General features: G+C 31.9%; 3 protein-coding genes across 7 annotated transcripts in view; 1 reads left to right on the top strand and 2 right to left on the bottom strand.

The window, feature by feature from the left end:
• LOC124956404 overlaps positions 1-10,530 on the top strand; it is a 26,461-nt gene extending 15,931 nt beyond the window's left edge. For 2 of the 3 annotated variants that reach the window (XM_047512163.1, XM_047512162.1), the window contains 3 exons: positions 4,096-4,255; positions 4,411-4,582; positions 4,759-10,530. In XM_047512163.1, coding sequence (XP_047368119.1) covers positions 4,096-4,255; positions 4,411-4,582; positions 4,759-4,848 — 422 coding nt within the window. In that variant the 3' untranslated portion in view covers positions 4,849-10,530. The remainder of the gene's footprint in view (positions 1-4,095; positions 4,256-4,410; positions 4,583-4,758) is intronic. The other variant, XR_007103242.1, reaches the window with a different exon arrangement.
• LOC124956403 (methionine aminopeptidase 2) lies at positions 6,277-9,263 on the bottom strand. Of its 2 annotated transcripts, none has more exons than XM_047512159.1 (6): positions 9,094-9,263; positions 8,509-8,598; positions 8,079-8,422; positions 7,587-7,991; positions 7,234-7,501; positions 6,277-7,144 (listed from the first exon to the last, which is right to left on the bottom strand). In XM_047512159.1, exons 1-6 carry the CDS (start codon positions 9,236-9,238, stop codon positions 6,939-6,941), a joined length of 1,458 nt encoding a protein of 485 aa, XP_047368115.1. In that variant the 5' UTR covers positions 9,239-9,263; the 3' UTR covers positions 6,277-6,938. The 2 variants fall into 2 exon arrangements, with proteins under 2 accessions (XP_047368115.1, XP_047368116.1); XM_047512160.1 differs by having other exon boundaries at positions 8,079-8,419; positions 9,094-9,262.
• Positions 10,131-14,054, bottom strand: LOC124956402 (coatomer subunit gamma). 2 transcript variants are annotated; one of them, XM_047512158.1, is made up of 7 exons: positions 13,724-14,054; positions 12,435-13,539; positions 11,778-12,357; positions 11,392-11,708; positions 11,108-11,306; positions 10,636-11,024; positions 10,131-10,570 (listed from the first exon to the last, which is right to left on the bottom strand). In XM_047512158.1, the coding sequence occupies exons 1-6, from the start codon at positions 13,761-13,763 to the stop codon at positions 10,638-10,640; spliced, it is 2,628 nt and encodes an 875-aa protein (XP_047368114.1). In that variant the 5' UTR covers positions 13,764-14,054; the 3' UTR covers positions 10,131-10,570; positions 10,636-10,637. The 2 variants fall into 2 exon arrangements, with proteins under 2 accessions (XP_047368114.1, XP_047368113.1); XM_047512157.1 differs by having other exon boundaries at positions 10,131-11,024.

Raw genomic sequence — 14,054 nt, 5'->3', positions numbered from 1 at the left:
AATTTATTATATATAAATATATATATATATATACTCAAAATTAAAAAATTATTACATATTATATTATTAAAATTAATCTTTTTCCTTTTTAAAATGATATTTAATTAGATACATTTTTTCGCGAAATTAGTACAAAATCCTACACTGAATATGTCTCCTTAACTCGATATCATTTAAAGCAGGCGTTCATCACGATCTGCCTGGCATGCATTTTCTCACGCTACTTCAGCTGCTCCTTACGGTGCAATGATCTCTCTCTATCTCTCTCCTCCCTTTCGTACCCGTACACATCTGCCTGAAAATTACTTTTATCTCCAGCCCTTTCCCTCTCGCCACGACAATTCGTTCGGCTCGTTCGTTGCCGGACCTTTCTTCTCTCTCCCTTCTTCTCTCTATTTCTCTCTCTCTCTCTCTCTCTCTCTCTCTCTCTCTCTTTTTAAATTAATGAACATAAGCCTTGATAGTATAGTGACTATCATTTCGTCGAAACTCGTCTGTGGTTTTGAATGCTATCAATTTTTTTCTTTTAATGTAACTTCTTATTTTAAATAAGACATTCTTTATTTTTATAACGTATATTTATAGTATTTAACAATTAGATCTATACTTAATATTTTAAAAGTATATCATCATCGAGATTAGGTATAATAATTTATGAAAATTATCCTATACGTGCACAGTCTACAGGATCAAAAGTTTCTAGGTGATTTTCAAAACTAAATCATTCTTATTCGAGACTTTTTTTAAGTTGATTTTGTTTTTTAAATTGTAAAACTACAAATCTAGAGACTTTTGGCCCATCCTATTAGGTATATAATCCAAAAAATATTTCGATTTCACACGGAACGAATTGTAATTAGAAAGTTCGAAGATTTACTGTCGATAACGTGTTTACAAAACGAGAGACAGGCGTGAAAGTCGTCGAACGAATTAGATTGATTATTACCTTTGCATCGGTGGTTTCACTTTCGATCAAAAAAATTATGCAATGCTCGTTCCCCTTTTTTTATTTTATTTTTATTTTTATCGTCGCTTTTTTTTATTTGAAAGAACTAAAAAAAAAATCGAAAGAGAAGAGAGAATGAATATTTTGTAATAAGGATACAGCAATAATTAGAGATAGTAATTCGAGAGATCTGTCTGGATTCGTTTCTCTTTGGTAATAAAATGTCATCGTGGTGGTTAGTTACGTTACTCTAATTTCTCTCTCTCTCTCTCTCTCTCTCTCTCTCTCTCTCTCTCTCTGCCTCATCGTTTATTACCTTATCAAATAATTTTCGTTCGGCGTACATAACAAAGTTAACAAGTTATCAAACAATCAACAGTAATTTTATTTCGCAATTTGCTCAACATTAATATTCTAATTAATATGCAAATTTGACTTAAGAAAAAAGAAAAAAAAATATAAGCAAATTTCTTAATCGACATTTTCGTTTTTCTAATTTTCCAATTTTCATTTAGAAACTGTTGAAAATCATCGTTTCTACGAAAAATAAAAGTCATAGGAAAGAAGGAAGGAAGGAAAGAATGAATTAATGAATGAATGAATGAATGAATGAATGTATTTTTTCACGTCTTAGAAAATATCACGAAACTTTTCATCTTCTTTCTCTCACGACTTTGGAAAACAAAGGAGAGTAATCGTTGTAACGAGTCAAAGAAAGAGAAGGTGGTTGAGAGAGAAGAGGGATTCTTTCAGACGACTAATATCGTCACGCATGGTCGACTTTTCATTCGTGAAATTCACTTTCCGCTCGTAAAGTCAAATAATCCGAATCGGATTCGCTTCCCCGTTCGGCAAGAGAAAGAAAGAGAAAGAGAGAAGAAAGTGAGAAGCCTCCTTGTGATTCGATTTCCTTTTATTTTCTATCGATCACCGATGACCTGGCACTTTTATCGATCATTCTTATGTTACTCAATTATTAGGAAGATATCGATTTAAAAAAAAAATCACAAGGATAATAGTTATCATCATTAAGATTTCTAATTAGTCAATCAATTACTAACATTTAATCTTATAAATGTTATTACAAAAAAAATCTTGTATAAAAACCTTTAAACTCTTAAAGCATATTAATAAATTGCATATTAATAAATTCCTTCTTATTCGTCGAGTATGATCCATAAAAAAAAAAAAAAAAAAAAGAGAAGAAAAAAAGAAAGAAAGAAAAGAGAAAAAAGACGACAAACAAGTAATCTCTCAAAACTCCAGGTACACACACGTAAACAATACGTAAATGTGCATAGCTGGGGTGTGTAGGATAGTGGATATTTTTTTTGAATGCGCTCTCCGGTTTTATTCTCACCAAGAAAAAGATTTTTTTTTGCATGGGGAACACTCGGTCAGAGATATACTACCTATCAGTATAACGAGCCGTCTCAGTTGAAACAGAAGAACAACCATCGAAACAAGAGAGCCGTACGTCTAACAAGCTACCGTAGAATGCATGCAACGTCGAAATGCATCCTCGGTGCAATGTCGCACTGCTTGCTTTTACCAAGAGAGACCTGCTGCACTAATCCCGGAAAAGAAGTTCCAGTCTCTCTTGTTCCTTGTCTTTCTTATTACGAAAGTATCTATCTGTCTGTCTGTCTGTCTCTTTCTTTCTTTCTTTTTTTCTTACTTTCTTTCTCCTCCTTCATCTTTCATCCTTCTATTCTTGTCACTATTTTTTATTTATCTTTTCTATATCCATCATATTTCTTGTCTCGCAAAATATCTATACAAATCGTGAATATATCTTTTTATTTTTATTTTTTTACTCTTTTTTATGGTGGGGCAGGGGGGGGGGAGGGGAAGAAAAAAAAAGATGTTTGGTATGACCTCGTAAAACTTCGAGATAACCTTGATTTTGTTTATAGTCGTTAGACACCTTATCAATGTCATATTATTTATTCAACATTAGCTATGCAAATATTTGACGTATGTAACGACATCGTGACACACTTTTACAAACCTTCATTCCGCTTTTACTCCTACTCTTTCTCCCTTTTTCCTTCTCCTTCTTCCCCTCCTCTTCCTTCTATTTTTTCTCTTTGATCGCAACGACAAGTTTTAAAAGGGTCGATCCATTAGTTTTAACGCGATAAGCCGATGGGGTAAAATAAAAAATTCAATCGATGTTTAAATAAATCATTTATTTCAGAAGATATCTAACGTATTCCAGTAGTGTTAACTGGTTTGAAAATATTTTACTGATTTTGCTATTTTACATATTTAACGATATTAATATTTTTTATTATTTTGAAAAAATTCTCTACACGTAGTATTAAATGAAGAAATGAAAAAATGAAAACGTTAGAACACGAGAAGGGTCTATTTAAAAATAATACTCGTAACTATTATTCAAGCTAAAGTATTACGGTTATCTTGAGTTGAAGAACGGACGATAAGCGAGCAAATTCAATCATCAATATTTAACTAATTAAACGTTTATAAATTATCTGAGAGTATGTCATAGATAAGCCAATATGAGAAAAACGTTTTAAAGGAGAAAAATCGAAGTTTATTATATCGAATGAGATTCAAATTTTATATACATAATATTATTAGCTTCACCTTGAAATATATATATATATATACACACACATACACACTTGCATAAATAAATATATGTATATATATGTATACATATATATATATATATATACATATACATATACATATACGGACGTATGAACGTACGTAGAGCTCGGTAGACTAGTTCAAACTCTAAACCGATTAGTGACTACGCGAAGCCCTAAGCAAAACTATATAGAAAAGCACACTCTTTGATACGGTTCGTCCGGAAATGCTTCAGTGCGATATACCACGATGTCCGAGGAGGGTTCAGTTAGGGAAAGAATTGCATCGTTGGAGGGTGAATATTAAAATTATTGTCTGAGCTCCTTATGAAAGGGAAAAAGAAATGAGGGGAAAAGCTGGAAGTGAGGAAGAGGAAAGAAAAGAAAAATTGTTTAAATTTCATTTAGTCCGATAGAAAAAATACTAATGATTAATGCTTATTGATCGAGTTCATCGTATCGCGAATAATCGAATAATAAACGATGACTCCTCTCATTTGACTAACTCCAAGTGTATGATTGATTGTTCAGGAAGAAAAATGGCACCAGTTTTGGGTGTCCCACCTCCACCACCGCCTGCACCTCATATGGGACCTGATGGCCTAATTTTACCTAGGAAACCTTACAACCCTTGCCTCACATCTACCAATCATAAAGATCTACGTAGAGAGTTACTTTTTAATCAGAAAATGTAAGTTGAATAATACCATTTATTTATATATATATATATATATACATGTGTGTGTGTGTATTTTAAAATTCAAAAAACTCTTCGTTTTAATTAATCATTTTAATAACAATTATTGTACGAAGCAAGAGATTATTTTTAATTATTTTTTTTTCCAGAGGTAGAAACGTGTTAAATCAAAAAAGCGAGTTACAAAGAGCGTTAGAAAAGCAAAGAGAGAATGCATCTAGAAAAGAAGCTGAGAGAATTCGTGAAGAAACTTTTAAAGATGATCCAAGGACAGCGTTACAAAGGGCGATAGAGCAAAGGGCAAAACATATTCAAATAATGGTGAGTTATCTTCGATGAAGAAATAAATGATAAATATTCCTTTTCTGTTGGATGAAAGATCTATATAAAAAAAATTGTTCGATCATATCATCCAATTTAGTCGTAATTATTTATTTTTTCATAGAAAAAAATTACTCTACTCCAAATATAATCATACTATTTCTATTTCATTCTAGCAAGAGCAATCACAACCAACGATGATTGAGCCGAATAATCTCTTGATAACGGCGAGAGCGAAATTAAGACCACGTACTGACTCGCAATGAATTAGAACAAATGTGGAAATTGGATCGAGCGATACGTGAATTAGAACAAACAAACGACCATTACGTTTTTCTTCATGGATTTTAATATCGGACGATCATTTTTTTAGGACGTAATTTTTGTGTATATAGATATACATACACGCATACATTTATATATATATATATATATATAAATGTATGTATTTTTTAGAAAAGCAGGACCATAAACTCGCACTCCTTATAGCCATAGATAAGAAAAAAACAAAAGCAAACGCGCGTATTTAAGGGAAAAAAGATATATGTATTCCACATGAGAACGACGAGTTTGTAATATTTTTTTCCTTTTTTTCATTTCTAAAGATTGAACAGAGAAGAAAAATAGAAATGACTTTAGACTATTTTTATGAGGAGTACGATTCGTAGTAAACGTTCATGCATAGATAGTTCAATGATAAAATACGAATCGTTGGATCGACTATTAAATGTCGATGTTAATTGCCCTACAAGTTGCTTTCTGCTTAAACGTGGAAGTATTATGATGATGATGATGATGACGATGATGATAATGATGATGATGATGATGATGATGATGATGATGATGTAGATTCGTGTTCAACAGACAAAGACGAATTTATTTATAATGATCGTCTTTACACCATGGTGAGAGATTCTTCCGTGCCTCTATATGGGCTCGTTGCTGTTAGTCGGGACACACTATACTTTCACTTGATAATAACCATGAACCATGAAAAAAGAAAAAAAGAAAAAACTATCTGTGAAATTTTCTTGACTTGTAGAAAAAGTGTCGATTGTATTTTTTTTTTTCTTTTTCTATCAATTTTATTAACTCTATTAAAGTAGGAGGACTATAACTCTGTTGCTTTTGGCTAATAAAATACGTAATAATTCGTCAACTTTTGGAAACTATAATTTATAGTCAGACAAGCGATCGAGACACGAACACCGAGATAATATTCTTTTTTTTTTTTGTGTGTGAAACATAGAGAAAATATTGGAATGAATATTTTGGGACCATACACATAAAGCAAGATTGGATAATGAGGAAGAAGGCCTTAAATGAAATAGCAAAGTCAGATATATGATATAAGATTTTGTGGAAGAGAAAATATATATCTGTATTGTAACATACCGTTTCATATAGTAATAGTTAATTAATAAGTAGAAGCATGTGGTTATTGATGCATACGTTTCAAGACTGAGGGAACATGGACGAGATCAAGGCTTGAATATTCTAATATGTTTCAAATTACTATTACTAGCGAATTAAGAAATACGAAAATAGTATCTATTTGACGCACTTATCATTTCATTGATCTAAAATATCGTTGAGTATATAATTTTCTTGATATATACATACATGTATATAAATATATATTTATATACATGTATGTATATTATAATGAAATTGTTCTTTGTATCACTGCCGCGTTTTCTGCATTAAAATTTGTTTATTGTTTGAACCAAGTTAATTACAATATATTTAAGAACGTGACAATTATCACAGTGGTACAATTAAAATTTCAAATATATTTTATTTCATATAGTAATTTATAAAACATTCCTGTCATTTCCGATAATATATGGGAGAAATCAACAATAAAGAGAATACAAAAGCTATTACGAGAAAAACTCAACGAATGAAAATAAATCTCCAATATACTTCGGCAAAAAGCGATCGATCCGACTTAATTTTTTCAGGTACGTATTCGTTCAAAAAAAAAAGGACGATGAGAATATAAAAGACTTTTTCGATAATATTCGTGAAACAAGTATTTTTAACTTTGACGTCAGAGCTGTTACTATAAGTATAAAGTAATTTTTTTTTCTTTTTTTTTTTTTTGTTGTTTTTTTCTTTTTTTTTTTCTTTTTTTTTCTTTTTTTTTTTTTTACAATATCGGGGCTCATAGCACCCCTTACAATATCTTTTTTTCTCAAGGACGAAAGAAAGAAAAGATAATACTAATATTATGATGGTAACAAAATACTTGATGTACGTTTACTTGCGATGAATGCTAATTTTACATTGACGAAATAATTTTACGATGATTACGCTAAGTGCCCTCTGAGGGAATCGTAAAAGTGAGAATGAATCAATAATCATCTCCTCGAGAAATAACTTCCTTGCAAGTAGGACGTAATACAAGAGTATGCTCAAATTGGGCAGTGTAACATCCTTTGACATCGACTAGTGGCGGATAAGCTTCAACTGCACCTTTATCGCACAAATCTTTCAATGCCATTTGATACTTGGTACAACCGACACGATCCAACCAACGTTTACAAAATGCTAAAGTACCTAAAAAACGAAATGATATTACGTTAGAATGATTTATCGTAAAATATTCATAAAAATTATCATACGTTATAATTAATATCATTCTTTACCAAAATGCTTGTTAATAATATTAAGTAAAAATTTGCTGCTCTGTAATCTGAGCGGTACATATCCGGCATCAAAACTTTTCATATAATGAGAACATTCCAAATCATCATGGACGACACCTCTTCCGGTAGATCCAAATGTTTCAATCGCATAAAATTCATTTTCTTCCATTCTTGTGGCCTCGCCGCCTTTAACTATCGGTACCGTTTTTCCTGCATGTATTCGATAAGGTGCAATTGAATGTCCATTTAAATTTCTGATTGATTTAACCTGAAGAGAAAAGAAAAAAAAAAGGAAAATATTCATTTAGAATTGATATACATATAATGGCGCAAATCTTGCTCAGTTTACATACCTGATAAGTTTTACCATCTATTTCAACTTCGTATGATTCCATAACTTCTTGAATAGCAGCACCAACATCGCAAAGCTGAACATCAATACCAGCAGCTTTAATCCCAGTATTAGTAGCATCGCGAACTGCTTCAATAAGTTTATCATATTTTGGATTAAATGCTAAGGTGAATGCACAATCGATAATACGTCCATTGATGTGTGTGCCAAAATCTATTTTCGTAACATCATCGTATTCCAAAACAGTCGGATCTCCAGCATTAGGAGTATAATGAGCCGCACAATGATTTCTTGAGCAACCTGTCGGAAATGCCAATCCTGCTTTCAATCCGTCTTCTCCTATCAATTTTCTAGCCGTATCTTCCAATTCATTGCAAATTTCTATCATTGTCATTCCTGATTTAACCTGTAAAGAAAATAATTAATATAGGAAAGATTTATACTTTAAAGATTTATAAATCTTCGATAATATTAAGGATATATAATTATATACCCATTTCATAATATGCTTTCTTGTCTGCCTATGTGCTTCTGCAGCTTGTCTAGCTTCATTATAAATGTCGCTATGCATTCTGTCCAAAGCACGTGCTTCTTCGCTTGTAAAACGATTCTTAGCACTTCTTTCGTCAATTCCAGCGGCAGGAGGATAATCCATTATTTCTCCGATAGGGAAGTTTCCATCGGGAAATAATTCTGAGACAGGAATTGAAGGTCGTTCAGTTTGTTGTTTAACCCCACCAGCCTTATTACGTGATTTACGTTTCTTCTTTTTTTTCTTAGCATCTTCATTTTCTGTTCCAGTTTCAGTTTCATTGTCATTGACTTCCGTTGATCCTCCATTAAAAGCAAAACGATATTATTTTATTAAATATATCCACAGTTGAATTCTTATAATTGAAAATATAATTAAGGAAGGTATTTACCTTCAACAACTGTATCATCATTTTTTGTTTGATCATCCTCCTTTGCCTTATCATCTCCTTCTGGTACATCAGCACTTGCCTCTCCAGCACCTATACAATGACGTTTGTAAACATTAAATAAATAAAATATTGAATGTGTATTTTCGAATATTAGATTACTTTCATATTAATTATGTTTTATATATATATAACATAATTAATGGTAATTATGTTTTATAACGGTATGTCCAATAACGGTAAATTAAATACATGAAGCAAAGATGAATAATGCCGATATTGTAAGTATAAATCGTTCCACATGTTACACATTTTCCGTATTAACTTAATTTATTAGAAAAAAAATAACAGTAAAAATGTCTCACATAAGACAATCGACTAATACAAATATAAGTTTTTCTTATTTAAAAAAAAAAAATAAATAAATAAATAAACGTTGTTCATTTGGAAAAGAAAAAATATCTTTAAGAGTTAAAAAAAAAAAAAAAAAAAAAAAAAGAAAAAAGGTACATTGAACAGAACGTTGTGTTGGAAGCACGAGTGGGTTCAAGCGAACACACCCAAAAAAAAAATCTTAATGCAACATACCGGCCTTCTTCTTCTTCTTCTTCTTTTTTTTCTTTTTCGATGCTTCTGCTGCTCCAGTTTCGTCCTCTTGATCTACGATCTCATCTTTTTCCTCGTCTATTAATTTTTCGGCTGACTTGCCGACCTCTTCTAGTACAGCCGCCATTTTGAAGAGGAAGCTAAGCAATGTGCGTCGAAGATATGGTATGCGTCGGTAACGTAGAGCGAACCTTCTATTGAATTATCAACAAAAATCTATAACAACGTGGATATGTTTTTATTTAAAAATATATATTATGTATATATATATATATATATATATATATATGTATATATACATATATGTATATATGCATGTAGGTGAAACCACGAGCTACATAATAAAATTAAGTATCCGATTACGAGCTAAAGTTGTAGAACAATAACCTCGAGTAAATACATAAAATAGATATTCTTCTTTAAGATTATCAGTTTTTTGCCACGCTATGCGTGAAACAGAGAAAGAGAGAGAGAGAGATGCTAAGGTACATGTGAATAAAAAGAGAGAACATAATAGTACTACTTGAGATGGAGCGATGTTTTTGGAAGGACACTCGAATGCGAGATATCGATAGTATTGCAAGTTGTTAAAATTATACTGCGAGATATATCGAGAATATAGTGCGAGTTAAATTTAGTTAAAATTTTAACTTTCGAGAGTTTCAATTTATATTGTTATTTCTTTTTATTTCTTTAAGCGATTAAATATAACCTTAAAAAAACAATTAACAAAAATTACAAAAATGATTTAAAAAATAATTTCTCTTTTTCTCTCGCTCGCTCGCTTTGCAGCCTTAATAGTTGTTATATGTAATTAATCTCACGTATACGTATAGATTTTCTGTGACCCATTCAACTACGATCTAACGAGCAATCATAGAATCTACAGGTTCATCGTCAAACGAAACAAACACAAAATAGGTGCAGAAAAAATGTTTTATGCTCATAACCTCTCCCTTAATGAGCTTGCAATGCTCGATCTTTCAAGTATTATCTGTTAATTTGTAAGAGAAAGAATGTTAGAAAAAACTCGTTTATTTATCATCTAACTTAGTTCGGATGTTTTGTTTAAAAATGTACACCATCATATTTACATATACATATATATATATATAGTATTTTATTTATTTATTTACTAATTGGTTTTTTCAAAATCGAATGTATGCCATCTTCCATTACATTTATTCTCATCTATAACATAAAATTAATAAAATTCTAAGAGTTTATGTAATAACAAATCATATTCTATCAATAGTTTTTGTTTGTTTTTTGTAATTTCGTTAATACAATGGGACCATTAGATGTTGAATACCACATTCTATTAATGTACATGTATATAATATATGTTGAAAGAAAAATAACAACTTGTTAATTGTTATAAATCATGTTATAAGTCTATGTAATATAAAATGGAACGATCTTGATGAAAGGTTTTTCTTTTGCCATAGATTTTCCTTTCCTTCAATTAGAAAAATCATTTTGTAACGCATAAATAGATTTATTTTCTAGAAAAATTACGCTTACGCTTATCCTACTGCAGAAAGAATTAGTTCGGCAACATCTGGATCTGGACATAGGACACTTAATTGCATTGTTACTTGATTATCTGACAATGCTAGTCTTGCACGTGCAAGTACTTCCTTACCGCCTCTGAAAACACCACTTAATAATAGATTATGCGACGCAGATCCCGGATGTATTCTATCGCTACGTTCTACCGCATCTAATCCCAAAAATCCTGTAAGACTTTGTATTGCTCCTTCTAAACTTGTCACTGTAGCTCCCAAAGCAAAAGTTTCTTCCAATTTAGCATATCCTTTGGCAGCAGATGCATCCCAAAGTGCACCAAAATCTACTCCCCTAGTTCCTACCCCTCGAATTTGATCGGCTATTGTAATTTCCAAATCTTCCAGCTAAATTTAAAACGGGTACAATTACAAAGATAATACAAACATTTATAGGATCGATCATATTAAACTATTAATGATTATAATACCATGTATTCGTCGCAATAACCCTGATCAGTGTCTGGAACTCCTGTCGTAGGATCACAATCACGTGCCATAAAACGAAGAGTCGTAGGCATGGTCGCAACACTAACATGTACATCTTCTGGATAAGTTAATACTGTGTAAGTTGTTCCTGGTTCGTTATACGACAAACGTAGACAAGGTACTTCACATAGAACGGTGTAACTAAAAAAAAAAAAAAATATATATATATATATTATTAATATATATTCAATAGAGTTACCTGAAATAAAAATAATATGCATCTTACCCTTCGGTTGCTTCGATAGCCACTCTAACGTCTTCCAAAAATTGATCAGAAAGTGTATTTATACAATCGAATTGCAAAATGAGATGTTCCGCGAATGTGTGTTTGATACATTTCACGTTATATTCTGTTTCAGATTCAGTTAATTCAAATACAGTAGAAGATTTCAGAAGGGAAGATCCTCTGATAATATTCGCTATTTGTGGTATTTGTGATAATTTTTCTATGAAGCTCTCTTCCCTTGTTAAGCGCGGTTGTGACTTTATAGTAGTATGTATTTCTACTTGTGTCGGTTCCTCTATAGTTTGTGCTGGTGGTACCTGTACGATAATTTAATAAGATTTACGTGTATAAAATAAAAAAAAAAATAAAAAAAAAAAAAGAATTACCTGGGAAACATCAAACGGTTCTTCCATAGGCGTTTTCATATAATTTCGTAAAGCTCTTTCCAAACTAGGTATGGAAAAAAGAGGAGGCTGTATCAATGGCAATACTGTTGGATCATTTTGTTCTTGTAAAATCGTACAATAGTATGCTGCGCGATCTCGAACTTCATCGTCGGAATCTAATTGACAACGAGATAAAAGTACAAGAACATTTGGAAGAAGAGGTGGGCATGCTGCAGCAAAACGGGCTAAAGCTGTTACAGCCGCTGCACGTACACTTGCACTTTCAAGAATGACACGATTATAGATAAAACGAATGTATCTCGATGGTTGTTTGGATGTCGGTCCTTCTTGTCCCAACAGATGCAATATACGTACTGCAAGAGAAATGTGTTCACAATCTTCTATAAATTCACACAGGTGTGCTAAGCCTGCCTCTTTGGCTTCAGCATTTCCTTCCATAACAGCTATTATAGTATCGGCTATAGCTGCTTTGTATTCGAGGCCACCTTCATCTCTTAACATAGCAGAAAGGAAATTCATTAAAACCGTATGCTTGCGTGGGAACTTTTGACACAAAGCTCTGTAACAAAATAGAAAATAAAATTATCTGATTAGAGATTATAATATTATCAATAAAAATTTAATAATGAAGTGTACCTTATCGCTTGTACGACAACAACTTTAAATTCATCTGAAATTTCTGATACAAAAGTAGCAATCTGTTTCATCAAACGATCTACAGAACTTTCTGCTCCAGTTTTTAAAAGTGTTGTAATAGCTAAAGTAGCAATTGATCTATTGGAATCTGTGATTAAGTTTTCTAAATCCAAATTACATGCTGTAACTGCTGCTGGATGTGTCATTGCAACTTTATTCAAAGTTCTAACAGCAGCAAATCTAAGAGCTGGCTTAGGAGATCCACAGAACAATTGTAACACACTGATAGCAGGTCCAATTTCTTTAAGGCCGCTTCTTCCAAGATTAACCAATGCATGAGCTGCTTCATAAACAATAATTTCTGATTTATGACGCAAACATGCTTCAATATATCCTAACAGATCTTCTCCTTCTTCCATATCGTCCAAAAGTTTGCATGCCATTCTAATCAACATACAACCTGCATAAGGACTTTTAGGACTGGTTCTCATAAGTTTTGCTACTAATTTGATAACAGCGAGTTTATCTGTTTTTCTTGCTTGATATAAAACACCTAATGCATGGTATTGTACCATTACATTGGTAGAATTTAAAGCTTCTTGGGCTTCGTAGGCCCATCTTCTGGCAACATCACTGGATACACTGGTCAAATGTAGAGACGAAACCAATGCGGCACTAGATACTGCTGGGGAACGATCAACAATTGCTTGTTTCATGTAACGTTCAATTGCTGCTAACATCCCACCGTCAGTAATAGTGCACAAAGCTCTTATCGCAGCAGCTCTATATAAATCTTCTTTTCCAGTCATATCTTTTGTAAGACTGGATGTAACTATAATCACATCTTCTGCCAATGAACTTAATTCTTTTATACCCAAATAAACTAAACGCCTCAATACTATATCTCGGGATTGGAATAACTTGGTCATTGCAAAAAATGCTTCCGTTGCTTCGGTAGTACCCAATTGTTCTCCTTGATTCAACAGGTACAATATTTTGGTAAGAATATGAGCACATTTTTTTGGATTTACAGGGGTGTCATTAAAAGTACGTGCCTCCTGGAGTACAGTAGTTTTCTCTAAGTTTTGAAAAGGATTTCCGCCGCCTAATAAATAGAGATATAAAAGAGATATAAAATATATTAAATTATTAATAACAATAATTTTATAAGCAGATGTTTACAAATATCTGTCAAATTAGGCTATATTGCAAAGTGCAATTATATATTAAAAAGTTACATGCAAATCTATATAGTTATATGGATATTATTATTATTAATTCATAATTACCTTCTTCCTCTTCCTTTTTGTCGCGTTTAAAAGCATTCATTTTGCGATATTATAAATGAAAAACCTGGAAAATAATGGACACGTCACCTTGACTCTCTGACAAACCAACCATCAAAACTTCTTTTTCAACGGAGTAATAATATGGCGTGTGCAGATGTATTTTGCCGAATTAGTAAAGAAATTGCTTCTATTTTACGGGAAATTTGAAATGATTTTGATAACAAGATAACTATATGTTAAACGAATTTTAACTAGATTGTATTCAATATTACACGTGATCAATATTCTATCTTATAGCATCCTTGTAATATCAACGAAAACGCATCTACGA

Source organism: Vespa velutina, chromosome 21 (assembly GCF_912470025.1).
Source record: "Vespa velutina chromosome 21, iVesVel2.1, whole genome shotgun sequence".
In the NCBI taxonomy this organism is placed as follows: Eukaryota; Metazoa; Arthropoda; class Insecta; order Hymenoptera; family Vespidae; genus Vespa; species Vespa velutina.
Note: the sequence above shows the minus strand (reverse complement) of the source record. Positions and strands in the feature narration are given on the sequence as shown.

Bases quoted from the DNA above. Each gene is read 5' to 3' on its own strand.
- LOC124956403 (XM_047512159.1), bottom strand. From the start codon at position 9,238: ATGGCGGCTGTACTAGAAGAGGTCGGCAAGTCAGCCGAAAAATTAATA. The intron at 7,502-7,586 runs GTATGTAAACTG...TTTTCTCTTCAG, and splicing joins TAGATGGTAAAACTTATCAG to GTTAAATCAATCAGAAATTT. The intron at 7,145-7,233 runs GTAAAGAATGAT...TTCGTTTTTTAG, and splicing joins TATTATTAACAAGCATTTTG to GTACTTTAGCATTTTGTAAA.
- LOC124956402 (XM_047512157.1), bottom strand. From the start codon at position 13,763: ATGAATGCTTTTAAACGCGACAAAAAGGAAGAGGAAGAAG. The intron at 12,358-12,434 runs GTACACTTCATT...ATTTTGTTACAG, and splicing joins GTTGTCGTACAAGCGATAAG to AGCTTTGTGTCAAAAGTTCC. The intron at 11,709-11,777 runs GTAATTCTTTTT...ATTATCGTACAG, and splicing joins AACCGTTTGATGTTTCCCAG to GTACCACCAGCACAAACTAT.